We start from the raw sequence: 23,331 nt of genomic DNA on the forward strand, positions 1-23,331 counted from the left end.
TTCTCTGTATAGCCCTGGCTGTCCTGGAACTCACTCTGTAGACCAGGCTGGCCTCGAACTCAGAAATCCGCCTGCCTCTGCCCCCCGAGTGCTGGGATTAAAGGCGTGCGCTACCACTGTCCGGCTTAAAAGTTTTATAAAGAGTGAAAGGCTAGTTATGAAAAAATCATAGCTTCGTTTTACTGTTTTTTGTTTGTTTGTGCTTTTCTTTTTGGGACAGGGTCTCTCTATGTAGTCCTGGAACTCACTTGAAGGACAGGCTGGCCTCAAATTGAGAGATCCACCACCGAAGTGTTGGTGGTGTTTTTATTTGTGCTGAGACAGTATTTCAAACTCCTACACTACTCCCAGACTCACAATCCCCATGCCACCATGCCGACCTACCCCAGTCTGATTTCCTGATGAAGGAAACAAAGTGAAGGAATCCTCTAAGGACCACCTCTGATATGCATGTATTTGTGTGGGCAGGCATGTGCAATGGCATGCATGTGGAGGATCCCAGGGACGGAGTTTAGGTCATCAGGCTTGGTGGTAGATGCCTCTGTCTGCTGAGCCATCCTGTAGTCTGATCCTCTGAGTTTTGCTTTCCCAAAATGAATGAAGAGTGAAAGAAAAAAAACACAGATCTGTTCCTTCAGTGTTGCTGTAGAACCCAAGTGTCCTGTCAGCTTCCGTTCCCTTTCATCCACAGCACCAATCCCAATTTACAAACCTCATCCACCTGAGAAGTCAAACATCCTGGATTTGGAAGTCAATCAAACTGTGTCCCAGTGCCAGCCTACAATTCTATGTTTGAAAAACTCCGTTTCAGCACAAAATAAAACACCACTACCAGCATGAGGTGGGCAGAGACAGGCTGATCTCTGAATTTGAAGCCAGCCTGTCCAGTTTTACAACTTTGTACAAATTGTTAAACCTTTAAAATGCCTTAGTTTCCTAGTTTTGTGTAACACAAAAGCATCCGTTATATTTATTTTACTGGGTTGCTGTTAAGAACAAACATGGCCTCATGGACTTCAGGAAAACACTAATATCCAAGCACTACACAAACAGGAGGCATTGCAACCTCTGAGGAGTCAGCAACCAAGTTGTTTCCAAGACGAGAGGAAAGGGAGGCCAACGGGAAAGCATTTATGTCACTCGGGCTCTGGGCCATTCATGGAAGACAGTAGTCTGTTAACTCACCAGGTTTTGGTTACCCTATATTAAAAGACCTACCGATTCCCACAGGCGTCTAAGACTAAAAAAGGTTGTTTTCACTGCCCTAACCAAGTAACTAAAAAGAACAAAGGAACAAAGCACTCCTTGGACTTAACACAGGCAATACTGGATCCTGTAAGCAAATCCTGCATCTGATTATCAACCATCCAAACAAATGATAAGGCTTCTTAACACATAACAGCATAGACACATTAGCCCCTCTTGGACATATGACCTTAGCGAAGCAATTGTTAATGTTAATATTCCAAGAGATGCAGAGTAGGAGGCGTCAACTCTGACCTCTGGGCTGTGCTTCCTCCTTGACATAGCATAGTCTTGACTCAATAGCCATCAGACCAAACTGCTCAAACTGCTCATGGACGGCCCAAGGACGGGTTGACTGCCTCTTACTAAACAGGCAGGCACTTACAGTGAAATGGAACGGCTGTGTCGGCAGCTTTGGCCGCCTCGGCTTGCTTCAGGTTTAGCAGGGTGGATGCAAACAGAGGATTATTGATGAAATGCTTCATGTAGTGCTTCTCACACTCCTCCTTGGTCTTGGTGCACATCTGATTAGCCACATCCTGCCTAGAGAAGCATGGAAAGGAAGGAACTCTCTTACTTACACAGACCACTGAAAGCTTGGTTTGTTTATTCCATATTTGCAGTCAAATCAACAAAATATCAGCAGATGTCAGCAAGCCAGTGAGACAGACATACTACGGATATCCCAAATTCTGCTACTTAGAGACAGAGAAGCAATAAAGGAACCTTTCCTTTCCGTTAGAAAGAAGAGAATTATAAATAATCATATATTTCTGGGCTGAGTGCCTCTGCTGGGAATACATGAAGCCCAGACACGGAGGCACACATCTATAATCAACACTCAGGAGGCAGAGGCAGAAGGGTCAGGAATTCAAGGTGATCTTTGGCTATATATTGAGTTCAAAAGCCAGTCTGAGATGGATACTTGAAACTCTTGTTTCAATCATCATCACCATCATCTATACATTTCCCTGAAGTAGACCAGAGAAAGAATAGCTGTACATAAGAAGAAACCTTGGAGCCAGACATGGTGACAATGCCCATAATACTAACACTAAGGAGGGAGAAGCAGGCATGCTCTATGAGTTTGAAGCCAGCATGATCCACAGTCAGTTCCAGATTAGCTAAGGTTATAGAGTAAGACAATGTCTTTAAAAAGAGAAAGACCTGGTCGGGTGGCTTATCCTTTTAATCTTAGAACTTGGGAGGTGGAGACTAGAGGATCTCTGAATTCGAGGCCAGCCTGGTTCCAGGATAGCCAGGACTACACAGAAAGAACTTTCTAAAAGGAAACAGCCCGTTCCAAAAGATGGAAGGAGAGAAGTGATTCTTGCAAATTATCCTTTGACTTCCATGTGTATCTGATCATACATATATACTATAATAAAGGTGACTTACAAACATTTTTAAGGGGACGGGTGTGGTGGTTTGAATATGCTTGGCCTAGGGAGTGGCACTATTAGGAGGTGTGGCCTTGTTGGAGTAGGAGTGGCCTTGTTGCAGGAAATGTGTCACTGTGAGGGTGGGCAATGAAACTTTCCTCCTAACCACGTGAGAGCAAGTCTTCTCCTAATGTCCTTCAGGTGAAGACACAGACCTCTCAACAATCCTGCTTGCCATGCCTGCCTGAACACTGCCATGCTCCCACCTTGATAATGGATTGAACCTCTGAACCTGGAAGCCAGCTCCAATTTAATGCAGTCCTTATTATAACAGTTGCTGTGCTTATCGTGTGTATTCACAGCAGTAAAACCCTAACTAAGACAGGAGGACAGCTGGCTCAGCAGTTAAAGAATTGCCTTCAGTGGCCCATAACTTCCTATAACTTCCTTTTCTGGCCTCCTTGGCATGTGAACACCAGTGACAAATGTTCATATAGACACACACACACACAAATTTAATAAATATGTAAATAAATAACAAGCCTTTAAAAATCTTAAGAGATCATCAATACCAGCAGAAAGCATATTGGACCATGTTCAAGCCAGGCACATGATGGCACACACCTTAAATCCTAACACTTGGAGGGCAGAGTCATGTGGATCTCTCTCTCTCTCTCTCTCTGTTTTTTTTCGAGACAAGGTTTCTCTGTGTAGTACCAGCTGTCCTGGAACTCACTTTGTAGACCAGGCTGGCTTCGAACTCAGAAACGTGCCTGCCTCTGCCTCCCAAGTGCTGGGATTAAAGGCATGTGCCACCACGCCTGGCTATGTGGATCTTATATTTGAGGCCAGCCTGGTTTACATAGCATTCTGGGACAGTCAGGGCTACACTGAGACCCTGTCTAAAGAAGTACATAAATCTAATTTTATCTTTGATGTTTTACGTTATACAAAACAAATGTCACAAGCATACATTTCTTCACTAGACTTTCTATGAATATGCATGGCACTGAGCTACAAACACTAAGACAGAATTTGAGATCGCCTTGGTGTTAGCCTTGTAGTATATTGTTATTTCAATTTCACAGCATTAAAAAAAAAAATGAGACCCAAGGAGAAAAATAAACTTGCTAAAGACAAATCCAAAATATACTGAGGTCTTCCCTACCCCAGGTGATGCAAAGGCAAGATCAGCCATACACAATCCTTCCCCTAGGGCATAACTATGCTGCTGCGTGCTTCAGTCAACTGTAGATAGCATGATTCCCTTACTAGGCAAATAGGCTAGATGAGGGCAGGAACCTAAACTCCTGTGCTCTTACCATCCAGCATGGTGGCCTTATCCACACTGGATGTAGAAGCAACTCGATTCTTTGGTGTGGTGATGGAGACTGAACCCAACACCTCACACATGCTAAGCAAAAGCTCTAACACTGAGCTACCTCCCCCAATCCAGTAATAGACTTTTCCCTAGTCTTTGCTAAGAGGGAAGGAAGACGAGGAGGATTGGCCCACTTTAGAGAAAAATTAAACCTCAGGCAAAGATGACTAGTAAGCTGCTCACCAGTGATCAGTTTTTTACCATCTTTGGTATTCTCTACGACATAGTTTTATGATGCGTAGGTGCTAAATGAATGAATGGAAGCAAATGTGAGCTGAACTCTGGTCCTCCTCTTGACCTGGGAGGGTGGCACAGCTAATAATACCAGGAAGGAGGATGAATGCCAGCAATCAGGGAAGATCCAGCAGAGGGTCCTTCACTAAGAAGTTACACAGAGTGAGAAAGAATAGAACTCCCCAAGTTTGAGATGCTCCATGAGCAGATCCGTTTAATAACACCTCTGCTGTCTAGTGCACAAAACAAAACCATCAGCTTGAGGGTTGCTAAAGTGCACTCTGGAAGATGGAAGACGGGTCGGGGGTAAAATGCTCTCTGGACAGGCATAAAGACCCGAGTTCACATCCCAGCACACAGGTAAAAGCTAGGCATGTGGCCTGCATCTCTAACTCCAGGACTTTGGAGGCGGATATAGGTAGATCCTGGGGATTTGTTAGCCAGCCCAAAAAGGTTGAAACCACAACCGCCAGATTGAGTGAGAGACCTTCTCTCAAAAACAAAACCAACCAACCAAACAAACAAAAACCAAACCTGGAGGGCAAACAAGAGGAAGGCATTCGGTATCAATCTCTAGCTGACACACATACAGGCAAGCAAACTCCTACCCTAAGCCCTGATAAATACATACAGATTTTAAAAGTGTCGCTGCATCCTAGGGCAATAATAGTAAGTCCTGTTTAATACCACCAAGTTAAGGTAAGGCCATTTGAAAGCTGAAGACAGAACTTGGTTAAGAAAGCTGTGACGCTTCAACCTCAGGCCAGCTATGATTATCCACCTCAAGTTTGATTCACTGAAATGAATCTGGAACCTACTGCCCAGAAGGGAGCAATAATTAGTAACCTATACTTCTCTACAACTCAGGAAGAACAATGTTGGTGTTGATGTATCCAAAGTAACCCCAGAGAACTGCTCAGCCGTGGAACCACTAAGCACAGCACACTCCGGGATGTTTCAGGCCAGAAGACATGGACATGGACGGGAACTTGTTTCCAGATCTGCGGTCATCAGGGAAGCAGCACAGCTTTTTGATTTCTAAGTTCTCTCCTTTTATGTTTCAACAGTGGCTTCTCTTGAGCCCATGAGAATAGGAATGCTCAGCACTACATTCTTACCAGTTTCCAAAGCCACAGTCCATTACAGCTTCTAAAAGGGCCATTTCTTCTTGTGCTGTCCAGCTGGGATCAAGAACAGGGAAGTCTGAGGTCTAAGGAGAAAAATAGATTTGGTTAGGAACAGGGATAGGAATGGCATGCAGGAGTTCCAACTATATAGTACGTGGTTTAAAAAGAGAGCAAGCACCATGTGTGTCGGTGCACATCTGCAATCCCAGCAAGAAGCAGGCAGGATCACTGGCTCCAGGTTCAGTGAGATACCGCGTCTCAAAGACAAAAGTGGGAAGTCCTGCCAGGAGGGAGACACCTGATCCCAAGTTCTAGCCTCCACATATATGTGCACATGTACACATGTTTACCACCATGCACACAGGTAGAGCATACACCAGGCCCCTCCACACAAAGACTGTCATCTTCAAGTACATTATTGTTTGCCCTAAGATGTATTATTACTTCCCACCTCCTCCATCCCTACCTCTATCAGCTACGACATTCTCCAGTAAAACAGAGCTATGCTTAAATTTTTTTTTTTTTTTTTCTGAAAAGACTACTATGTTTCTGGATGTGTTACGTAGTAATTACGGGTGATAAAGTTTGTTGACATCAGTCAGGAGTGCATCCTGCTCTTCTAGAGGACCAGACTTTGGTTTCTAGCACCTATGTCAGGTGGCTAAGAACCACCTGTAATTCCAGCTCCAGGAGATCTAACACCTCTAACCTCCACAGGCATCCAATTCACAAGTGTACACGGGTGCACACACTTAAACATCATTTAAAAGGAAATCACTTAAAAAAAAAAAAAGTCATGCATGGTGGTACACACCTTCAATTCCAGCACTTGGGAGGCAGAGGCAGGTGGATCTCTGTAAGTTCTAGGCCAGCCTGGTCTACAGAGGAAGTTCCAGGACTATACAGCCTAGACTATAAAGAGAGACCCTGTCTCAAAAAGCAAGAGGTAAAAGAACCACACAAAACAAAAGGTATGCAAAAGGCAAGCAAGAGGAAGACTGAGATAAGTGGACTTTATGCTTATCTCAAAACAAACTAATTGGAGTGAGGGCACACAGCTCTAATCCCAGCACTAAGAAAGCGCTTGCCACAGTCTGAGGACAGTTTATTCTACACAGCAAGATGCTGGCCAGCCAGAGATATATAGTAAGGGAGATCTTTTCTCAAACAAGCAAGCAGAATAATATCAAGTGGGTATGGCAGCAAATTCCTGTGATCCCAGCAATTAGAAGGCTGAGGTATCAGGATAGAACACTGAGGCTAGCTTAAGCCAATGTAGCAAATCTGGGATAGCCAAGGATACAGAGACTTCTCCTGGAAAATAAATCAATGAAGTTTTTAACTCCAGAAGAGATCAGGGGCTGGGAAATGACTCAGACTTTAAGAACTCTAGTGCTGAGGCAGAGGTCCTGAGGTCGGTTCCCATCACCACACTGGGAAAAAAGCTCTCAGGTACTATAATCCCAACTCCAGGAGCATGGACATCTCTAGCCTGTGGGCACACATGTACACACACATAATTAAACATAAAAATTAGGGCTGGAGAGATGGCTGAGCGGTTAAGAGCACCGACTCTGCTCCTCCGAAGGTCCTGAGTTCAAATCCCAGCAACCACATGGTGGCTCACAACCATCCGTAATGAGCTCCGACACCCTTTTCTGGTGCATCTGAAGACAGCTACAGTGTACTTAGATATAATAGCAAATAAATCTTTAAAAATAAAATAAAATAAATTAAAAAAGAACAAATAAACCAAAGGTGGAGAGTGTGTCGCAGTGCATGCCTATAACCTTAGCACTTGGAGACTGAGGCAAGAGGATCACTGTGAGTTTGAGGCCAGCCTGGGTTCCATAGTGAGACTGTCTCAGAAAATGGTAACAAACAAAACACTATGCTATACCCACCAAGATATAAGATGATAATGCCAAATGTTAGTGAGTATATAAAACAATCAATAGGTGTAACATATACAACCACGTGGGAAGATGTTCTAGTCATTTCTTTGAAAGTTCAACAAAACATTCTACTCATTATACCTGGGCTATTTACTCAGGAAGAACAAAAATCTATGAATACAGAAAGCAATACCTAAGCATGCTTGCAACAGTTTTACTTATAAGAGCTCTCTATGTGGGCAGAGTGCAAGGGGTCCATAAAAAGAAGATGGATATGCAATGGAGTAATGCTTAGTAATTAAAGATTCTGCAAAGTGAACATGAAAGGGACTGGAATTACTTAAGACATGGAGAGATGGCGCAGTGGTAAGCACTGGTTCTCCTTTAGAGAATCCAGGTTTGATTTCCAGCACGCACACGGCAGTTCACAACCACTGCAACTCCAGTTCCAGAAAATCTAATGCCCTCTGACCTCTGTGCACCAACTGCTCTGGTGTATACATGGTGCACAGATATATATGCAGGCAGAATACCCATACACATAATATAAAAATAAATACATCTTAGAAAAAAAAGCCAGTGATAGAAAAGTAGAAATTACTCTACGAGGTACATGGTTTCAGTATTTCCTACTGATAAACCCAGAATCCTCTTAACATGGGCTGGGCTTAATAGCTTCTATTTTTATATTGAGCCTCCAAGTAAACAAGCTATCATGGTGGTGAAGACGCAGAGAGGCTGTGGCCTGGAGACAACTCAGCACAACCAGGTCTTGGGTGGAGTGGCAGTTAGGAGAGTAAAAGGCAGCCCTCGTGATGAGGTGCCAGAGGACTATGGAAAGGCACTTGGAACTCATGAGCCCAGGATGCAGAGCTGAGGACCAACTGCTCTGGGCCTCGTCTGAGTTCCTGAGCCACAGCAATTGTGGGAGGAAAAAAAAGCAGTTTCTAGTTTAAGCCACAAAGTTTTCAGGGAGCAACTATAAAATAAAAACCTAAGCACTGCTCGCTTTCGTGTATATCTGAAACTTCCACGATAAAAGTCAAACAAGAAAATAATATAAGAGCTTTTTTGATTCCATAGGCATTTACAACTTGTCACAGCTTCTGTTGGTGACTATATAATCTGTCCTATTAGTAAAACCACAAGCAACATATTTTGATCTAAGTCTACCATATGAGCTTATCATGAGACCTGACAGAGAAATTTCAGAGTCCATGCGTATATTAAACTCATATTAATTACATTCAACCTGGCAAGCACCTTAAAGATATGTAAGTATGAAAAGTCACACATCAGTTACAAGGCCTGTCATTTTTGAACATTAATTACCCCTTGCCAACTTATGTTCTAATCCAAACTTTCCACATTATAGAAGGAAAAAATGTCTTTTCTGAATAACACTGAACTTGAAGAAAAAGAGGGGGAGGAGGGCGGCAGTGGAGGCATCTTCTTTGTCTTCTTCTTCTTCCTCCTCCTCCTCCTCCTCCTCCTTCAGGTTCAATGTTATTCAAACCCTTGACCCAACGTTGGGTCTGACTTTCTAACAATGGGACCTAGAAATCTACAGTTCTATGAAGCTCCCAGGTAATAGAGTTTAAGAGTTACTGTCATAAAGGGTGTGGTAGAGGAGCTGCCTTCTCTTGCTCAATGTCCTAAGAGTTATAAGACAGAAATAGCTACAGAATTCAGAAATCTACTAATGCACCACCCACCACAGCATGAGTAACGCCCGAAAACGCAGCACTGTGAGATGAAAAAAGTACTGAGACCATTTAAAGCTGTCAGATGCTTCACGCTGCAAGGAGTCAAGAATTTAGAGGCTTAGAGGGTAGAAAGCCAAAAGCCGGTCATCACTTCTACAGACGGAAAGATCTGTTGGAATAGTTAAGATTGGCTAATAAAAGCTAGGGAGTTTCAGAAGTCTCCAGAGGCTCCCAGAAGTCCCAGAAGTCTCCAGAGCGCTGAAAGGTGTTTGTATGGGTGCCGGGCATGTGAGGAGGGATGATGTAATAAGAACTAGGAGGACTTGGCTAAAGTGAGACAGTGTTTTTAGCATTGTGTGGAAGACGTGGCGACCAGAATAGCTTTCCTCCAGTGGCTGACCAAGGCTACAATCTACCCAAGCCATAAAATTACCTCATAAGGGTTATTTTACCATTTCAAATGAATAAATTGAGACATAGCTCAGTAGTAGCATGTGATCCAAACCATGCACCATAAAAATAAATAAAATAAATAACAAAATCTGAGTCTAGACGTTCTTATGTGCATTTGAAAACATTAATCAATTTTCTGAAGATATAGTAACTTTGGTGAAATGAACTCAAATCCGAAGCTGCTGACTGACTTTACAACCCTTCATTCAATGGGCAGTTGACAAAAGGGGGAACATTTTGGTTATTGCTCCAATCAGTGAATACGAGATACCCTTGGAGGAGGTAGATAGAAAGCGGAGATTCAAGGCCATCCTTGGCTACATGACAAGTGTGAGGCCAGCCTGAGCTACATGAGACCCTATATCAAAAACCTTAGAAGTTAAAGAGACTGCAGGCTGGAGAAAGGCCTGCCTGAGGAGCACATGCTACTCTTCCCAAGGGCCTGAGCTTGGGCACCAGAACCCATGTCAAGTGCCTCACAACTGTAATTCCAGCTCCAAATGATCAGATGTCTCTGGCCTAAGCTGGCATCTGAACTCACATGCACATACCCACATGCACATACCCACATGCAAGTACACACACCGACACATAATTAAAAATAATAAAAATAAATTTTTTTTTTGGTTTTGGTTTTTTCGAGACAGGGTTTCTCTGTGTAGCCCTGGCTGTCCTGGAACTCACTCTGTAGACTAGGCTGGCCTCGAACTCAGAAATCCGCCTGCCTTTGCCTCCTGAGTGCTGGGATTAAAGACGTGTGCCACCACGCCCGGTAAAAATAAATATTTTTAAAAGGAGAGACTGGAACGTGTAAGGGAAGGCAGCTAGTTGCTCTCCCAAAATTCTAAGTTGCTTTTCTTTGACTAATTGATTATAGTCCAGAACATGACTCCCAGTATTGAAGGTACAGGTACAGTAGCAGGAGCCAACAAATGATCAAATTCATGTCGATTTTCTTTCTGTTTTATTTTACTTTTGAAACAGGGTCCTATGTATCCCTGGCTAGCCTTAAATTTCCCATGTAGAAAATGAGAAATCCCTTTGACTACTGGTCATTCTGGCTTAATTTTCCAAGTGTTCCCAGGTCCTTTCTGTGTACCACTATGTCTGGTTTTATGTGGCAGTAAGGATGGAACCTAGGACTCTGGCTTGGAGCTCAATATGTAAATCAGGCTGGTCTCAAACTCACAGAGCCACCTGCCTCAGCCTCCTAAATGCTGGGATTAAAGGCATGCACTACCATGCCCAGCTTCTTTCTAATCTTTTAAAAAACACACATAAATGTGTTGTGAATTACATAGTAGGCAGAATTCTAAACATATTCTGTATTTCTTCCAAAATTTCTGTCTCTTCTTTAACCATGCACTAGGTGCTGCAGGTAAAATTATTTAAAATTAAAGATTCTGCATATGGAATTAAAATTACTATCAACTAGCATAGTAGAGACAAGTCTAGTTTATCCAGGTGAGCCCAATGAAATCATACAAGTCCTTAAAGGTATTAGAGAGGAGCTGGAGAGATGGTTTAGTAGTTAAGAACATTGGCTATCTTCCTGAGGACCTGGGTTCAATTCCCAGAATCCATACTGTGGTTCACAACTGTCCAGAGGATTTGACATCCTCTTCTGACCTCCAGGAGCACCAGGCACTGCATGGCACACAAAATAAAATAAATTATGAAAAAACGTAAAACTTCTTATAAGCAGTAAAGGAAGGCAGCAGAATGAGAGTAAGCAGATAAAGCAGCAGGGCAAGGCTCAGGCACTTCAGCAGCAGCCTCAGGACTCCCAGCGTCGGTGGCTTTGGAGATGGCAAAGGGGGGGCTAGAAGCCAGGCAGCCTCTCAACGCCAAGAACTCTGGCCAATAGCCAGCTAGCCCATAAGGAAACAGTAAATTCCACCAATGACCCGAATGAACCAAGACTAACTCTCCTCCCAGGTGTCAAGATAACAAACGCCCAGGCCGGCCAAAAACCCCAATTGAAGCCTCTCAAGACCTGCCACAAACCAGTAAGCCCACTGCTCTGCTGACCTGTGCAAGAATAAAACTGGGCTGTCTTAAGCCACTTAATTTTTCATAATTTATAACAGCAACTGTAGAAAACGAATACAGTGCTGAATGGTTAATCTATACTATGGAATTACTACTGAAAGAAAACTGTGCCAGAGGCTGTATCGAAAACTTGTTTTAGTTGTTTTAAGTGCTCTGAAAACACAGAACTTCCCCTGAAGTGCCAGAGATCAAATCCAAAGTCTGGGGTACACTAGAGATGGGCTCTGCCACTGAGCTAGATTCCCCAGGATCCAGACAAAACTATTTTTTTTTCCGTTTTTAAAACATTTTTTTAAACATTTATTTATGTATATGAATGCTCTATCTGCATTTACACCTGTGTGCCAGAAGAGGGCATCAGATCCTATTATATATGATTGTGAGCCACCATGTGGCTGCTGGGAATTGAACCCAGGACCTCTGGAAAAGCAACCAATGCTCTTCACTACTACTGAGCCATCTCTCCAGCCCACAGACATAACTATTTTAACACAGAACATAGACCTGTGGAGCACACCTGATTATCCATGTTGGCTTACTGAACTGGCCAGGGCTGGAAGAGTGGCAGAACTCTTTCTTTAAAGGTGTAAATGCCATTACTCAATTGGAGTCAAGTCTTTTCTGGCCTATTAACCAGTTTATCTCTTCAAATTCTTATCTTCTTTGATTTTTTTTTTAAGATTTATTTTATTTTTAATGATGGTGTGTGTGTGTGTGTGTGTGTGTATGCGTATGTCCATGCGCACGTGCGCACACGCACACACGCATGTACACACACTCCTGTGCACATATGAATGAGGTGTCTATGGAGTCCAGGAGAGGGTATTCAGTAAAGTCGGTATCAGGTTTCCCTAGAGCTGCAGTTATAGGGAGTCGTGTTGCCCATAATCAGTGCTGAGAACTGAATTCCAGTCCTCAAGAACAGCTGGCACTCAAAACTGACAGCCATATTTCCAGCCCTATTATTTGTTGGTTTGTTGAGACAGGGTATAGTAGTTTGAATGAAAAATGAGTCCCTTAACCAGGGGTAGTGCGCCTTTAATCCCAGCACTCAGGAGGCAGAGGCAGGCAGATTTCTGAGTTCGAGGCCAGCCTGGTCTACAAAGTGAGTTCCAGGACAGCCAAGGCTACACAGAGAAACCCTGTTTCGAAAAAACAAAAAACAAAACAAAACAAACAAAAAAAAAAAAAAAAAAAAAAAAAAAAAAAAAAAAAAAAAAAAAGAAAGAAAAAAAGAAAATGAGTCCCTTAAGTCTCAGGCATCTGAATACTTAGTACCTATTTGGCGGCTGTTTGGGAAGGAATAGAAGGCATGGCCTTTGTTGGAAGAGGTTTGTCACTGGAGATGGGCACAAGGTTTCAAAAGTCTCCTGTCATCCCCATCTCTCTGCTTCTTGTCTGTGGACCAGGATATGAGTTCTCAGCTGTAACTTCTGTGCCAGGCCTGCCTGCCTAGAGCTATGCTCAACTTGATGGATGGACTCCTATTCCTGTAAAACTGTTAACCCCAAATAAACCCTTCCTTGTATAAGTTGCCTTGGTCATGGTGTTTCATCACAGCCACAGAAGTTACTTCCCTAATAGCTACCAAATGGAGATGAAATACTCAAAGGCATGGGGCCAGTCTCATGTAAAACACCACACAGGGCTTCACACTGTATCCTTCACTCGCCTTGAACTCATGACAATCCTCTTAAACGCTGGAGTCACAGGCAAGAGCCACATTGCTCAGCTATGTTAAGCTATTATTTATTTATTTGTTTACTGATTCTAACAGGCTTCTTTATTTAATATAGTGGGCCTTTTTTTTTTTTTTTAACTTCATGTGCATTGGTATTTTGCCTGCAGTTCTGTATGAGGGTATCAGATCCTCTGGAACTGGAGTGACAGACAGATGTGAGCTACCATGTGGGTCCTGGGAATTGAACTCAGGTTGTCTGGAAGAACAACCAGTGCTCTTAACTGCTGAGCCATCTCTCCAGTCATTTTTATATTTAAATGTTTTAATAGTTTGCAAAGAACTAAAAAGGCTACTAAATAATTATCAAATTCAGAAGAGAAAAAGGACAGAGACACATGGGGAAGGAAACTTAGTTCTTAGTCTAAATACTTAACAGAGGAATGAAAGTTTCCATCAATGTCACCATTACCATTATTTCGTAAGTATGATCACTCTGATGTTTCTTGTACTCAAATCCTCGAGTGAAACACTGTGAAGAAGAGAAAAAGTTAAATTACTAAAAGCTACTTTAAGAAAGTACTTCCTTAGGGCCGGGGATGAGGCTCAGGTGTAGGGCACTTGCACATACAGCACCAGATTCAACCCCAGCACTTGGAAGGAGCTCAAAGAATCAAGAGTTCAAGGTCAGCCTCACTCAGCTTCACAGCCAGTTCTAGGTGTGCTAGAGACCATGCTTTTAAAAATTAAAATAAGGGGCTTAGCGAAGCATTTGACTGCTCTTCTAGAGGTCCTGAGTTCAATTCCCAGCAGCTACATGGTGGCTCACAACCATCTGTAATGGGATCCGATGATACATTGAACTCATAGACATTAAATAAATAAACACATACAGACATAAATAAATAAATCTTAAAAATAAAAATGAAAGCCAGGCATGGTAACATATGCCTTTAATCCCAGATTTCGGGAGGCAGAGGCAGGAGGATCTTTCCAAGTTTGGGGCCAGACTGATCTACATACACAGGGAGTTCCAGGATAGCTAGGACTATGTAGAGACCCTGTCTTAAAACACCAAAAGCAGTTCTTTCTCTCCTGGTCCCAGGTGCTGCGGGAGCCAAGTTACCGTGCAGACATGGTTAAGTCCAAGATCCAAACCACACACAACCAGTCCCACAAATGGCACAGAAAAGGCATCAAGTAACCCTGGTCACAAAGATACAAATCTCTCTTAAGAGGGTTGACCACAAGCTCCTGTGGAACATGAGCTTTGCCAAGAAGCACAACAAAAACGGCCTAAAAAAAGACGCAGGCCAACAATGCAAAGGCAGTGAGTGTACTCACAAAGGCCATCAAGGCCCTCGTGAAGCCTCAGGCCATCAAGCCCAAGATGTCAAAGAGCCCCAGCTGCAAACTCAGCCATCTGGCTTTCATCGCTCACCCCAAGCTTGGGAAGTGGATCAAAGCTACATGGCCAAGGGGCATAGGCACTGCCAACCAAAGCCTAAGGTTCAAACCCAGGCCTAGGCTTTGGCTCTAGCTCAGACTCCCAAAGGTGCCCAGGACCCTGTGAAGGCCCCACAGAAAAGGTTCCTGCCAATGTGAAGACAGCTGGAGTCTAGGACACACCAACTACACACCATCTGCAGATGACCAGTGTCCTATGCTGTTTTTACACATAAACTTGAGCAAGGGAAAAAACACCAAAAGTAAATAAAATAATACAAGACAGATGGTTTGAAGATGCTCTGATGTTTTTGTTTGTTTGTTTGTCTTATTTGAGGCAAGAAGTCAAGTACTTCAAGTAGTCCAGTCTGGCCTTGAAGTCCTGTTCCTCTCTCTCTTTCCAAGTTCTGAAATTACAGGCCTTTACTGCCACTACCAACCTGATGGATATACTGGAGTCTTTTTTTTTTTTTCCAAGACAGGGTTTATCTATATAGCCCTGGCTGTCCTGGCACTCACTTTGTAGCTGGCCTCGAACTCAGAAATCCACCTGCTTCTGACTCTCAGGTGCTAGGATTAAAGACGTGCGCCACCACGCCCGGCTGATATACTGTACTCATAAAGCCATTGTTTTGGGGTTTGTTTGTTTTTTCTCTTGTTTTTGGTATACTGAGAAGAACTGTGCTATGTAGTCCATGCTGGCTTCATTTTCTCTCCTCCTGTCCATTCTTCCAGAGTTCACCCCATGCCCAGTACATAATCTTTTTTTTTTTTTAATTTAAAAAAATTTTTTTTTCAAGACAGGGTATCTTGAACTTAGAGATCTCCCTGTCTCTGGCACAGAAATGGCATCTACATGAGTACTGGGATTCTAATTCTCTTACTACAGCTGAAAGAGGATCACATTTTTACATTTTAACATCTCTGAAACTGGATGCTGTTTGTGTGCACGTGTTTGTAGGTGCACTCAGCTATGCACACCCTTATGAAAGCCACAATTAGGTGTCTTCCTCTATCGCTCTCCACTGGCCTCGAACTCAGAAATCCGCCTGCCTCTGCCTCCCAAGTGCTGGGATTAAAGGCGTGCACCACTACACCGGGCAGGAACTTTTTTTTTTTGGTTTTTCGAGACAGGGTTTCTCTGTGTAGCCCTTGGCTGTTCCTTTTGACCTCACTGTTTAACTAGCTAGAGTAGTCTTTGTGTAGTTGACAAGTGAACCAAGTGTTTTGTGGGCTATATTAGGAGTAATACTGGTTAGGGGTGCCAGGTGCTACTTTGAGTACCTCACTTGAATCAGCCCTAAATCATCACTACAGCACTGAGAAGTAAGTCAATATCTCCATTTTACAGATGAAACTCAGCCAAAGAACGCCTAAATCATTTGCTTGTTGGGATTAGCAGGGCTTACCCAGTCTAAGACACTTGATTTTAGGAAGCATTCCAGAGATCGCACAGAGTTTGCTGTGCAAGCTCGAGGACCTGAGTTTGAATCCCCAGCATCTGTGTAAAACCTGGGCATGGTAGCATTCGCCTGTAACCCCATGCTGAGGAGGACATGGAGGAGGTAGGGGAAGTTTGGGGGAGCTTGGGGGTTTGTTAGTCAGGCAGACTAGCTAAATGACAAACTCTAGGTTTAGTGAGAGACGCTGTCCCAAAAAATACAGTGGAGAGCGATAGAGGAAGACACCTAATTGTGGCTTTCATAAGGGTGTGCATAGCTGAGTGCACCTACAAACACACGTGCACACAAACAGCATCCAGTTTCAGAGATGTTAAAATGTAAAAATGTGATCCTCTTTCAGCTGTAGTAAGAGTATATATTAGAATCCCAGTACTCATGTAGATGCCATTTCTGTGCCAGAGACAGGCAGATCTCTAAGTTCAAGGTCAGCCTGCTCTACAGAGTACCAGGACAGCCAACGCTACACAGAGAAACCCTGTCTCGAAAAACCAAAAAAACAAACAAACAAAAAAGGAACAGCCTGCCAGCTCTGACTCCTGTTATGGAAATTTTTCAGGTTTCTTGGGAAGATGGTCAGCATTAAGATGAGCTGCCGTCTGGAACAGTCCTGTCTGTCTCACCCATCCGTTCCCGACCTTCCTGGTAAAGTCCGCAGGGAAGACTACCTGTAGCAAGAGAGCTCGTGCATGGTGGTCCTAAGCTCCCGAGTTACTCTAAGTTACTGTATCCACAAAACAGACCAGGAGAGAAACCCTCTCCCGGGGGAGTTACCTGCAAACACAGGAAGAAAGGAGGGGGCCCACATTCAGCACATTTAATGTAAGGTTCCGTGAGGTAGGAGGAGCAGCCTCTGCAGGGCGGCTTATCAGACGGGTCATCTGGAACACACAGAAAACAAACATGAGCTTAACACTCTACGAATGGCTGCAGCCTGACTGCATGGACAAACACACAGTAGTGAAATGAGTTCACTGCACACACAAACAAGAATCACTCTGTCTACTGCACAGAAGGCAGCATGGTGCTTCCTCCAGTGAACCTATCGCTTCAAACACCAGGCAGAGATGCTCGGGGCAGAGAAGGGAAACTTAGAAGTTTTAACAATTTACAGATCCTACTTTGCCACAAGGGAAAGAGAACTGAGCACGTTCCCTATTCAGCACACACACAAAAGCAAACCAGACAAAAGGTCAACGGTTGTTCTACCTAAGAGCAGCACACAGGCAGTCACTGCCCTGGTCTTTCAACTTCTCGGCAACTTCATATTCTTTTCTTAACAAGTTGGAGGAATCCCAATTTGAGATTTAAGCTTGGTGTCTAGACTTGAGATACCAAGGAGAAGGCAAACCGTTGTAAACAGGCCTGCTCTTGTTCTGAACGATGAAGGCAAAGGGCGCATGTAAATTCTCCAAAGCCCTAAGACTACAGATGCCATTGTTCCAGGTTGCCCTAAATCCTGCCTCTCTGAAGTCAGAGCAACCTATTGTTCTGTGATTGCCCATGGGAATGTGAGACAAAGGCTTGGAAGGGAGAAGAAGGGACTTACTTTGTTAAGCTATCAGACTCTGTCATAGCACTTTCCTCCATAAAGCTAGGAAACACTTTCTGCGGCACTGACAGCCGCTTGCTTTGCAATGAAGACAGAGAAAACTGATAGGGGCTGGTCCCCAACTAGGACCTTCAACTCCTCATCTGCCTGCTTCTGCCTCCAAAGTGAAGGGATTACAGGCATTGACCATCTACCACTTCTGATAAAAATTAAAATACTAAGTGCTAGATGTCGGTTAAGAAAATTATGTCTATTTGTATGTCTGTGTGTGACACATGCATTTGAGTACAGGTGCCAATGGAAGCCAGAAGAGGGTGTCAGATCCCCTGGAGCTGGACTTACAGGCCATATGTCTGCTTGACCCCTACAAGAACAGAATACCTGTGGGCAGTGGTGGCACACGCCTTTAATCCCAGTACTTGGGAGGCAGAGGCAGACGGATTTCTGAGTTCGAGGCCAGCCTGGTCTACAAAGTGAGTTCCAGGTCAACCAGGGCTACACAGAGAAACCCTGACTCGAAAAACCAAAAAAAAAAAAAAAAAAAAAAAAAGGACAGAACACCTTAAGTGACGAGCCATCTCTCCAGCCACAGATGCCAATCTTTCCCAGCCCCAGATGCCAATCTTTCCCAAATCACCACCCCCTGAACTCTTGCTTTATTTTTATTTTTAAGAGACAGGTTTTAAGTTGTCAAAACTGGCCCTGAACTCCTAGGTTCAAGTGGTTCTATATCATCACAATAGAGCTTCCCTAACTTTTTTTTTATTACATTTTATTATTTATTTATATTTACATTTGTGTGTGTCTGTGTGTGTGTGCATGTGTGCTGCAGCATATGGAGGTCAGAGGACAACTTTTGGGAGTCAGTTTTCTTCTTCCAGCATGTGGGTTACAGGAATTGAACTCAAGTCCTCAGGCTTGAGCCATCTTACTGACCCTTTTCTATCCTTTTTAATAGTTCATTTCATCAATTAACTAACCTGATGGTTCTGAACTACCCCCCCCCAGGAGAGATTTTGGAAATCTACGAAGGCAGATTTTTGCTGCTACGGTGAGAAGGATGCACTAAGAACATTTTGCAGATAGGAACTGGGATTCTAGATGTTAAGTGCTGAAGATGTCCTTCCTACACAGCAAACCAAACCAAACCAAACCAAACCAAAAGCCCTGACTCCCGTCCTTAAGCAACTTTCAAGTATTTCATTAAATATTCAATGAGATAGAAAAACAAAGCTCACAATTACAATCCCTAGAACCTATTTCTATATTACATGCTAAAACTATTTCTTTTCGACAGTGTTGGGAGATCTGACCCAGGACCTTGTACATGCTAGTCAAACAGGTTTGTAACAGTGCTCACTGAGTTATGGCCCCAGCCTCAATGCCTGCAGGGTATGGTGGTGAATGCCTTTAATCTCAGCATTCAGAAGACAAGCAGGTAGATTTTTATGAGATCCACAACAGCCAGAGCTACTTAGTGAGATCCTGTCTGAACGAAAGTTAAGTTTTAGTATATTTGAGTACTCTAATACAACTGTACACAGTTCAAGAGGAGGTCTTCCTCTGCCTTATTCTGTACACAGTTCAAGAGGAGGTCTTCCTCTGCCTTATTTAGAACCTGACCAGGTGTTACTAAGACCTGTAACATTTCTTAGTCACTAGCAGCCTGATTTATCCTGTTTCTCATGGTAAGATGCCGAGATCCAACCTATGGGTAAGTAGCTGACTGCTTATGTCATCATGATGTCTCCTACAGCTTTAATGTACTGCCCCCATCCTTCCACCCCCATATTTTTATGTCGAGATTGAATTCTCTAACTCAATTTATCCCTTTAACTGGAGGCAATCCTTCTGCCTCAGTCTCCCAAGTGCTGGGATTACAAGTATGTGCCATCGCTCTAGCAGCAATAATATCTTTAAAACTTCTGGATACACTTGCTATTTTACTATAAACTATATTGTTTCATTATAAATTACTCCACATATTATGGAATTATTTTTATTTTTGAAATCATGTACCTACCTATTCCATTTTCAACTAATCAGAGACTTAAAAAATATAAAATGAATATAATTTGGTCTAAAAGGTTGAGAATTAATCTAACCAGTTCTCTACTAGTGGCTCTGTACGCATTTATGACATTTACATTTTGTTACTTTATCAGTATCTTTGATACACACACACACACACACACACACACACACCACTTCACATTTCTCTCTCCACGTATTTCCTAAAACTGGACTTATTGAGTACACAAAGGGACTGATCAAGGATTTTGAGGGTTTATTTACTTTGATTACAATTATTTACTCACTTTGTGTATACGTGTAGGCATGAATGTTCCATAGAGTATGTAACTCCCAACCACTGTGGGGGATCTGACACCTCTGCCTGGGCCTCCATACCCACACTCACTATATCAATACACACATAATTAAAAACAACAAAAATAAATTAAAAATTCAGAAAAAAATAAATTTTATAAGAATATTACTAAATTGGTCAGCTGATAGTGGTGTGTGCCTTTAGTGCCAGAACTTAGAAGGCAGAGACGTGAATTTGAGGCCAGCCTTGTCTACAGAGTGAGTTCCAGGACAGTCAGGGTTACACAGAGAAACCTTGCCCAGAAAACACAAAAACAAAATATGTGGGTAAGTCAATAAAAATACTATAAGTGGGCTGGAGAGAAGGCTCAGAGGTTCAGAGCATATAGAGGTTCCTACAACAGCCTGTGACATAAGTTTCATGGGGTCTTGACACTTTCTTCTGGCTTCCTCAGACACCTGCACACACATGTACGAACTTACACACACACACACACGAAACATACACAAACTATTAAAAAATAAATCTTTGGGGTTGGAGAAATAGCTCAGCAGTTAACAGTAGTGGCTGTTCTTCCAGAGAATCAGGGTCCGATTCCCAACATCCACACGGCAGCTCACACCATCTGTTACTCCCTCTTTTGGCCTCGAAAGGCATCCGTATGCATGTGCAGCAGACATATGAGAAGACAAAACACTCATACACATAAAATAATAAAAATTTAAAAATGAAATAAAAATAAATCTTACAAGCAAAACTACTATAAACAGGGTTAGAATGGCTCAGTGCTTAAGAATGTTTACTACTCTCACAGAAGACCGGGGTTCGGTTCCCAGTACCCACAAATCTGTAACTCCAGTTTCAGGTGATCCCAAATCCTTTTACAGCCTTCACGGGTGCCTGTAAACATGTAATACAAATAAACTCAGAGACAAACACACAGACACATAAAATAAATCTTTACAAAGCAAAAACATTATACACAAAGTCGAAAAAGAAAGTAAACTGGAAAGTATTTGCAAACTCATGGGAGAAAAAAGTTGAAATTCTTCTTTAATTTTTAATCTTGATTTTTATCAGTACGAGTGTTCTGGTTACCTCAATGTTCATATAGCATGCACATGCAATACTTGTGGAAACCAAGGGGTGTCTGGTCCCCTGAGATTGGAGTTATATATAATTGTGAGCCCTCCTGTAGGTAATGGTGATTGAACTCAGGCCCTCTGGAAGAGCAGTCAGTGATCTTAACCACTGAGCCTCTCTCTAGCAACTGAAATTCTTATTCTCTAAAGATATTCCTGAGGCCCCAAGTTTGAGTCACACCATCAAAGGAAGACATAAAACGGAAGAACCACATGGTTGTTGTGGACCACACTTGTAAATCCTGGGGGAGCTTAGGGAGACCTTCAAGTCCTGCCTAAGCTACAGATCAAGTTCTATGTCAACCAGGGCTATACAATAAGACCCTGCCTCAAAAAAGCCAAACAGAACAAAACAAAGCCAGGAACAGTGAGTGGTGCATTCCTAGAGTCCTGAGTACTGGGACGATGAGGCTGAGAGACTCATTTAAGAATCTGAACTTGGGGGCAAAAAAAAAAATTCTGACCTTGAAACCAGCCTCAGCAGCAAAGTGAGAATTCAGAGTTGGGAAGGGAAGGGGAGAGACAAAAATGGTCTTCAACAGGGGGATGATTATCTACCTTTGCTCCTAAGGAGAAATAAAAATGAAAACGACACTAATATGTAACTTCTCACTCCAGGTGAGAACACAATTGCAAGCCTGAGCCTTTGCAGCAATGACTGGGGCAAACAGGACAGGGAAGAATACAGCACAGCTCATTTGGAGGGGAATTTAGGAATAGAGAAATGAAGCTACAAATCATTATTATTATTTGTGGGGTTTTCTTGCTTGTTTATTTTTTAGGCAGGATCTCAGTATGTAGGCCAGGCTTGACTGGAACTCATTATGTGGATCAGACTGGTCTTGAACTCACAATGATCGCCTACCCTATGCCTCCTGAGTGCTGGGATTAAAGGAGAGGCCCTAACAATTGTTTTAAAGGGTGGAAATAGCAGGGAGGGAGTGGCCTTTAATCCTGGACTTGGGAGGCTGAGGCAGACATGTTACCAAGCAGAAGCCAGCCTGATCTACAGAGTTCCAGGACAGCCTCAGTCCCACAGAGAAACCTTGTCTTGAAAGACAAGAGGTGGGAATACTTTCCGTTTACACTCGGAACATTAGTAAGATGAAAATATAGAACTAGACGTGTCCAAGATTCTAACTTTCTGGATATACGGAGGGAAAATGCAGAGCGCCTTTGATACAACGACAGGAACCAAATCCTAACGCTTCTGGGTCGTACTTTATGACTGTGCGTGTGTGTATGTGTCTGTTGTGTGCACTGCCCAATTTTGTGATCTCTAATTTCTTTGAAATCCAATGATGGTACAAGTCTGAAATCCCAGCACTTGATGAATAAGTAGTTCAAGGTCATCCTTAGCTACAAAGCCAGTTCCAGGCCAGCCAGTCTACAGGAGACCCTGGGTTCAAAATAAACATGTCTATTTTCTGATCAACCATATGGTGACTGGTTCACTCAGCTTGGCTTTTTTCTAAAGTGATGAAGCTGTGCCACATTCAGTAGGCAAACAACAGACCGGTCTTGCCTGACTTTACTTTTATGTGCTATTCCTAATTCCTTCAGGCATTATCAAAGGCGCTGCTTCCCTGATCAACCTCTACTTTAGGTGGCTATTCATTGTCACTTGAGACTTGTCCCACTGTACTTACTGCTAAAGGAACCCAAACGGTCCATCCTCTAGCTGACTGATGGCTGCTTGATCTCCCTTGATGTGGAGTTTCTTCAAGACGCCAGACGTTGCCAAACAATCCCACGATCCCCTATGAACAAAGAGAAGACGCACACAGATCAGAAAACCAGTCCAAAGCATATTTTGGCAACCCGACACGGCAACTGTGTGGTTGCCAACCACAACACTCAGACCCCCCTCGCTGACAGAATGTGAAGTGCAGCCTCCTTACAGAACCTGGAACTTGCTGGTATGGTAGTATTCACCTTTAATCCTAGTACCCAGGAAGCAAAAGAAAATAGGTCTCTGTGAGTTCAAGGCCAGCCTGGTCTACATGGAGAGTTCGGAGCCAGCTACATAGTGAGACCCTGTCTCAAAAAATAAATTGAATTTTATTACTGGAAACTAAGGAATCCTACCCGACATATAAGGATCAATAACTTACTCCTTCAAACAGGAGGACTTCAATGTCATCCCTGGCTATCTTGGACTGCTTGAAATGGCCAGTGGTGGTGCACACCACTGATCCCAGCACTCAGGAGCCACAGAGCCTGCTCTACAGAGTGAGCTCCAGGACAGG

At 43.1% G+C, this 23,331-nt stretch overlaps 1 protein-coding gene across 1 annotated transcript in view; it reads right to left on the reverse strand.

Annotated features, from left to right (window-relative positions):
• Nucleotides 1-23,331, reverse strand: part of Tada2a (transcriptional adaptor 2A) — a 50,333-nt gene that overhangs the window by 25,178 nt on the left and 1,824 nt on the right. The window contains exons 2-6 of the mRNA XM_021176615.2: nucleotides 22,732-22,842; nucleotides 16,834-16,940; nucleotides 13,626-13,685; nucleotides 5,361-5,452; nucleotides 1,631-1,788 (exon numbers count right to left, since the gene is read on the reverse strand). Of these exons, the coding sequence (XP_021032274.1) occupies nucleotides 1,631-1,788; nucleotides 5,361-5,452; nucleotides 13,626-13,685; nucleotides 16,834-16,940; nucleotides 22,732-22,756 (442 nt within the window). The 5' untranslated portion in view covers nucleotides 22,757-22,842. The remainder of the gene's footprint in view (nucleotides 1-1,630; nucleotides 1,789-5,360; nucleotides 5,453-13,625; nucleotides 13,686-16,833; nucleotides 16,941-22,731; nucleotides 22,843-23,331) is intronic.

The sequence above is a fragment of the Mus caroli genome, chromosome 11, assembly GCF_900094665.2.
Source record: "Mus caroli chromosome 11, CAROLI_EIJ_v1.1, whole genome shotgun sequence".
Taxonomy (NCBI): domain Eukaryota; kingdom Metazoa; phylum Chordata; class Mammalia; order Rodentia; family Muridae; genus Mus; species Mus caroli.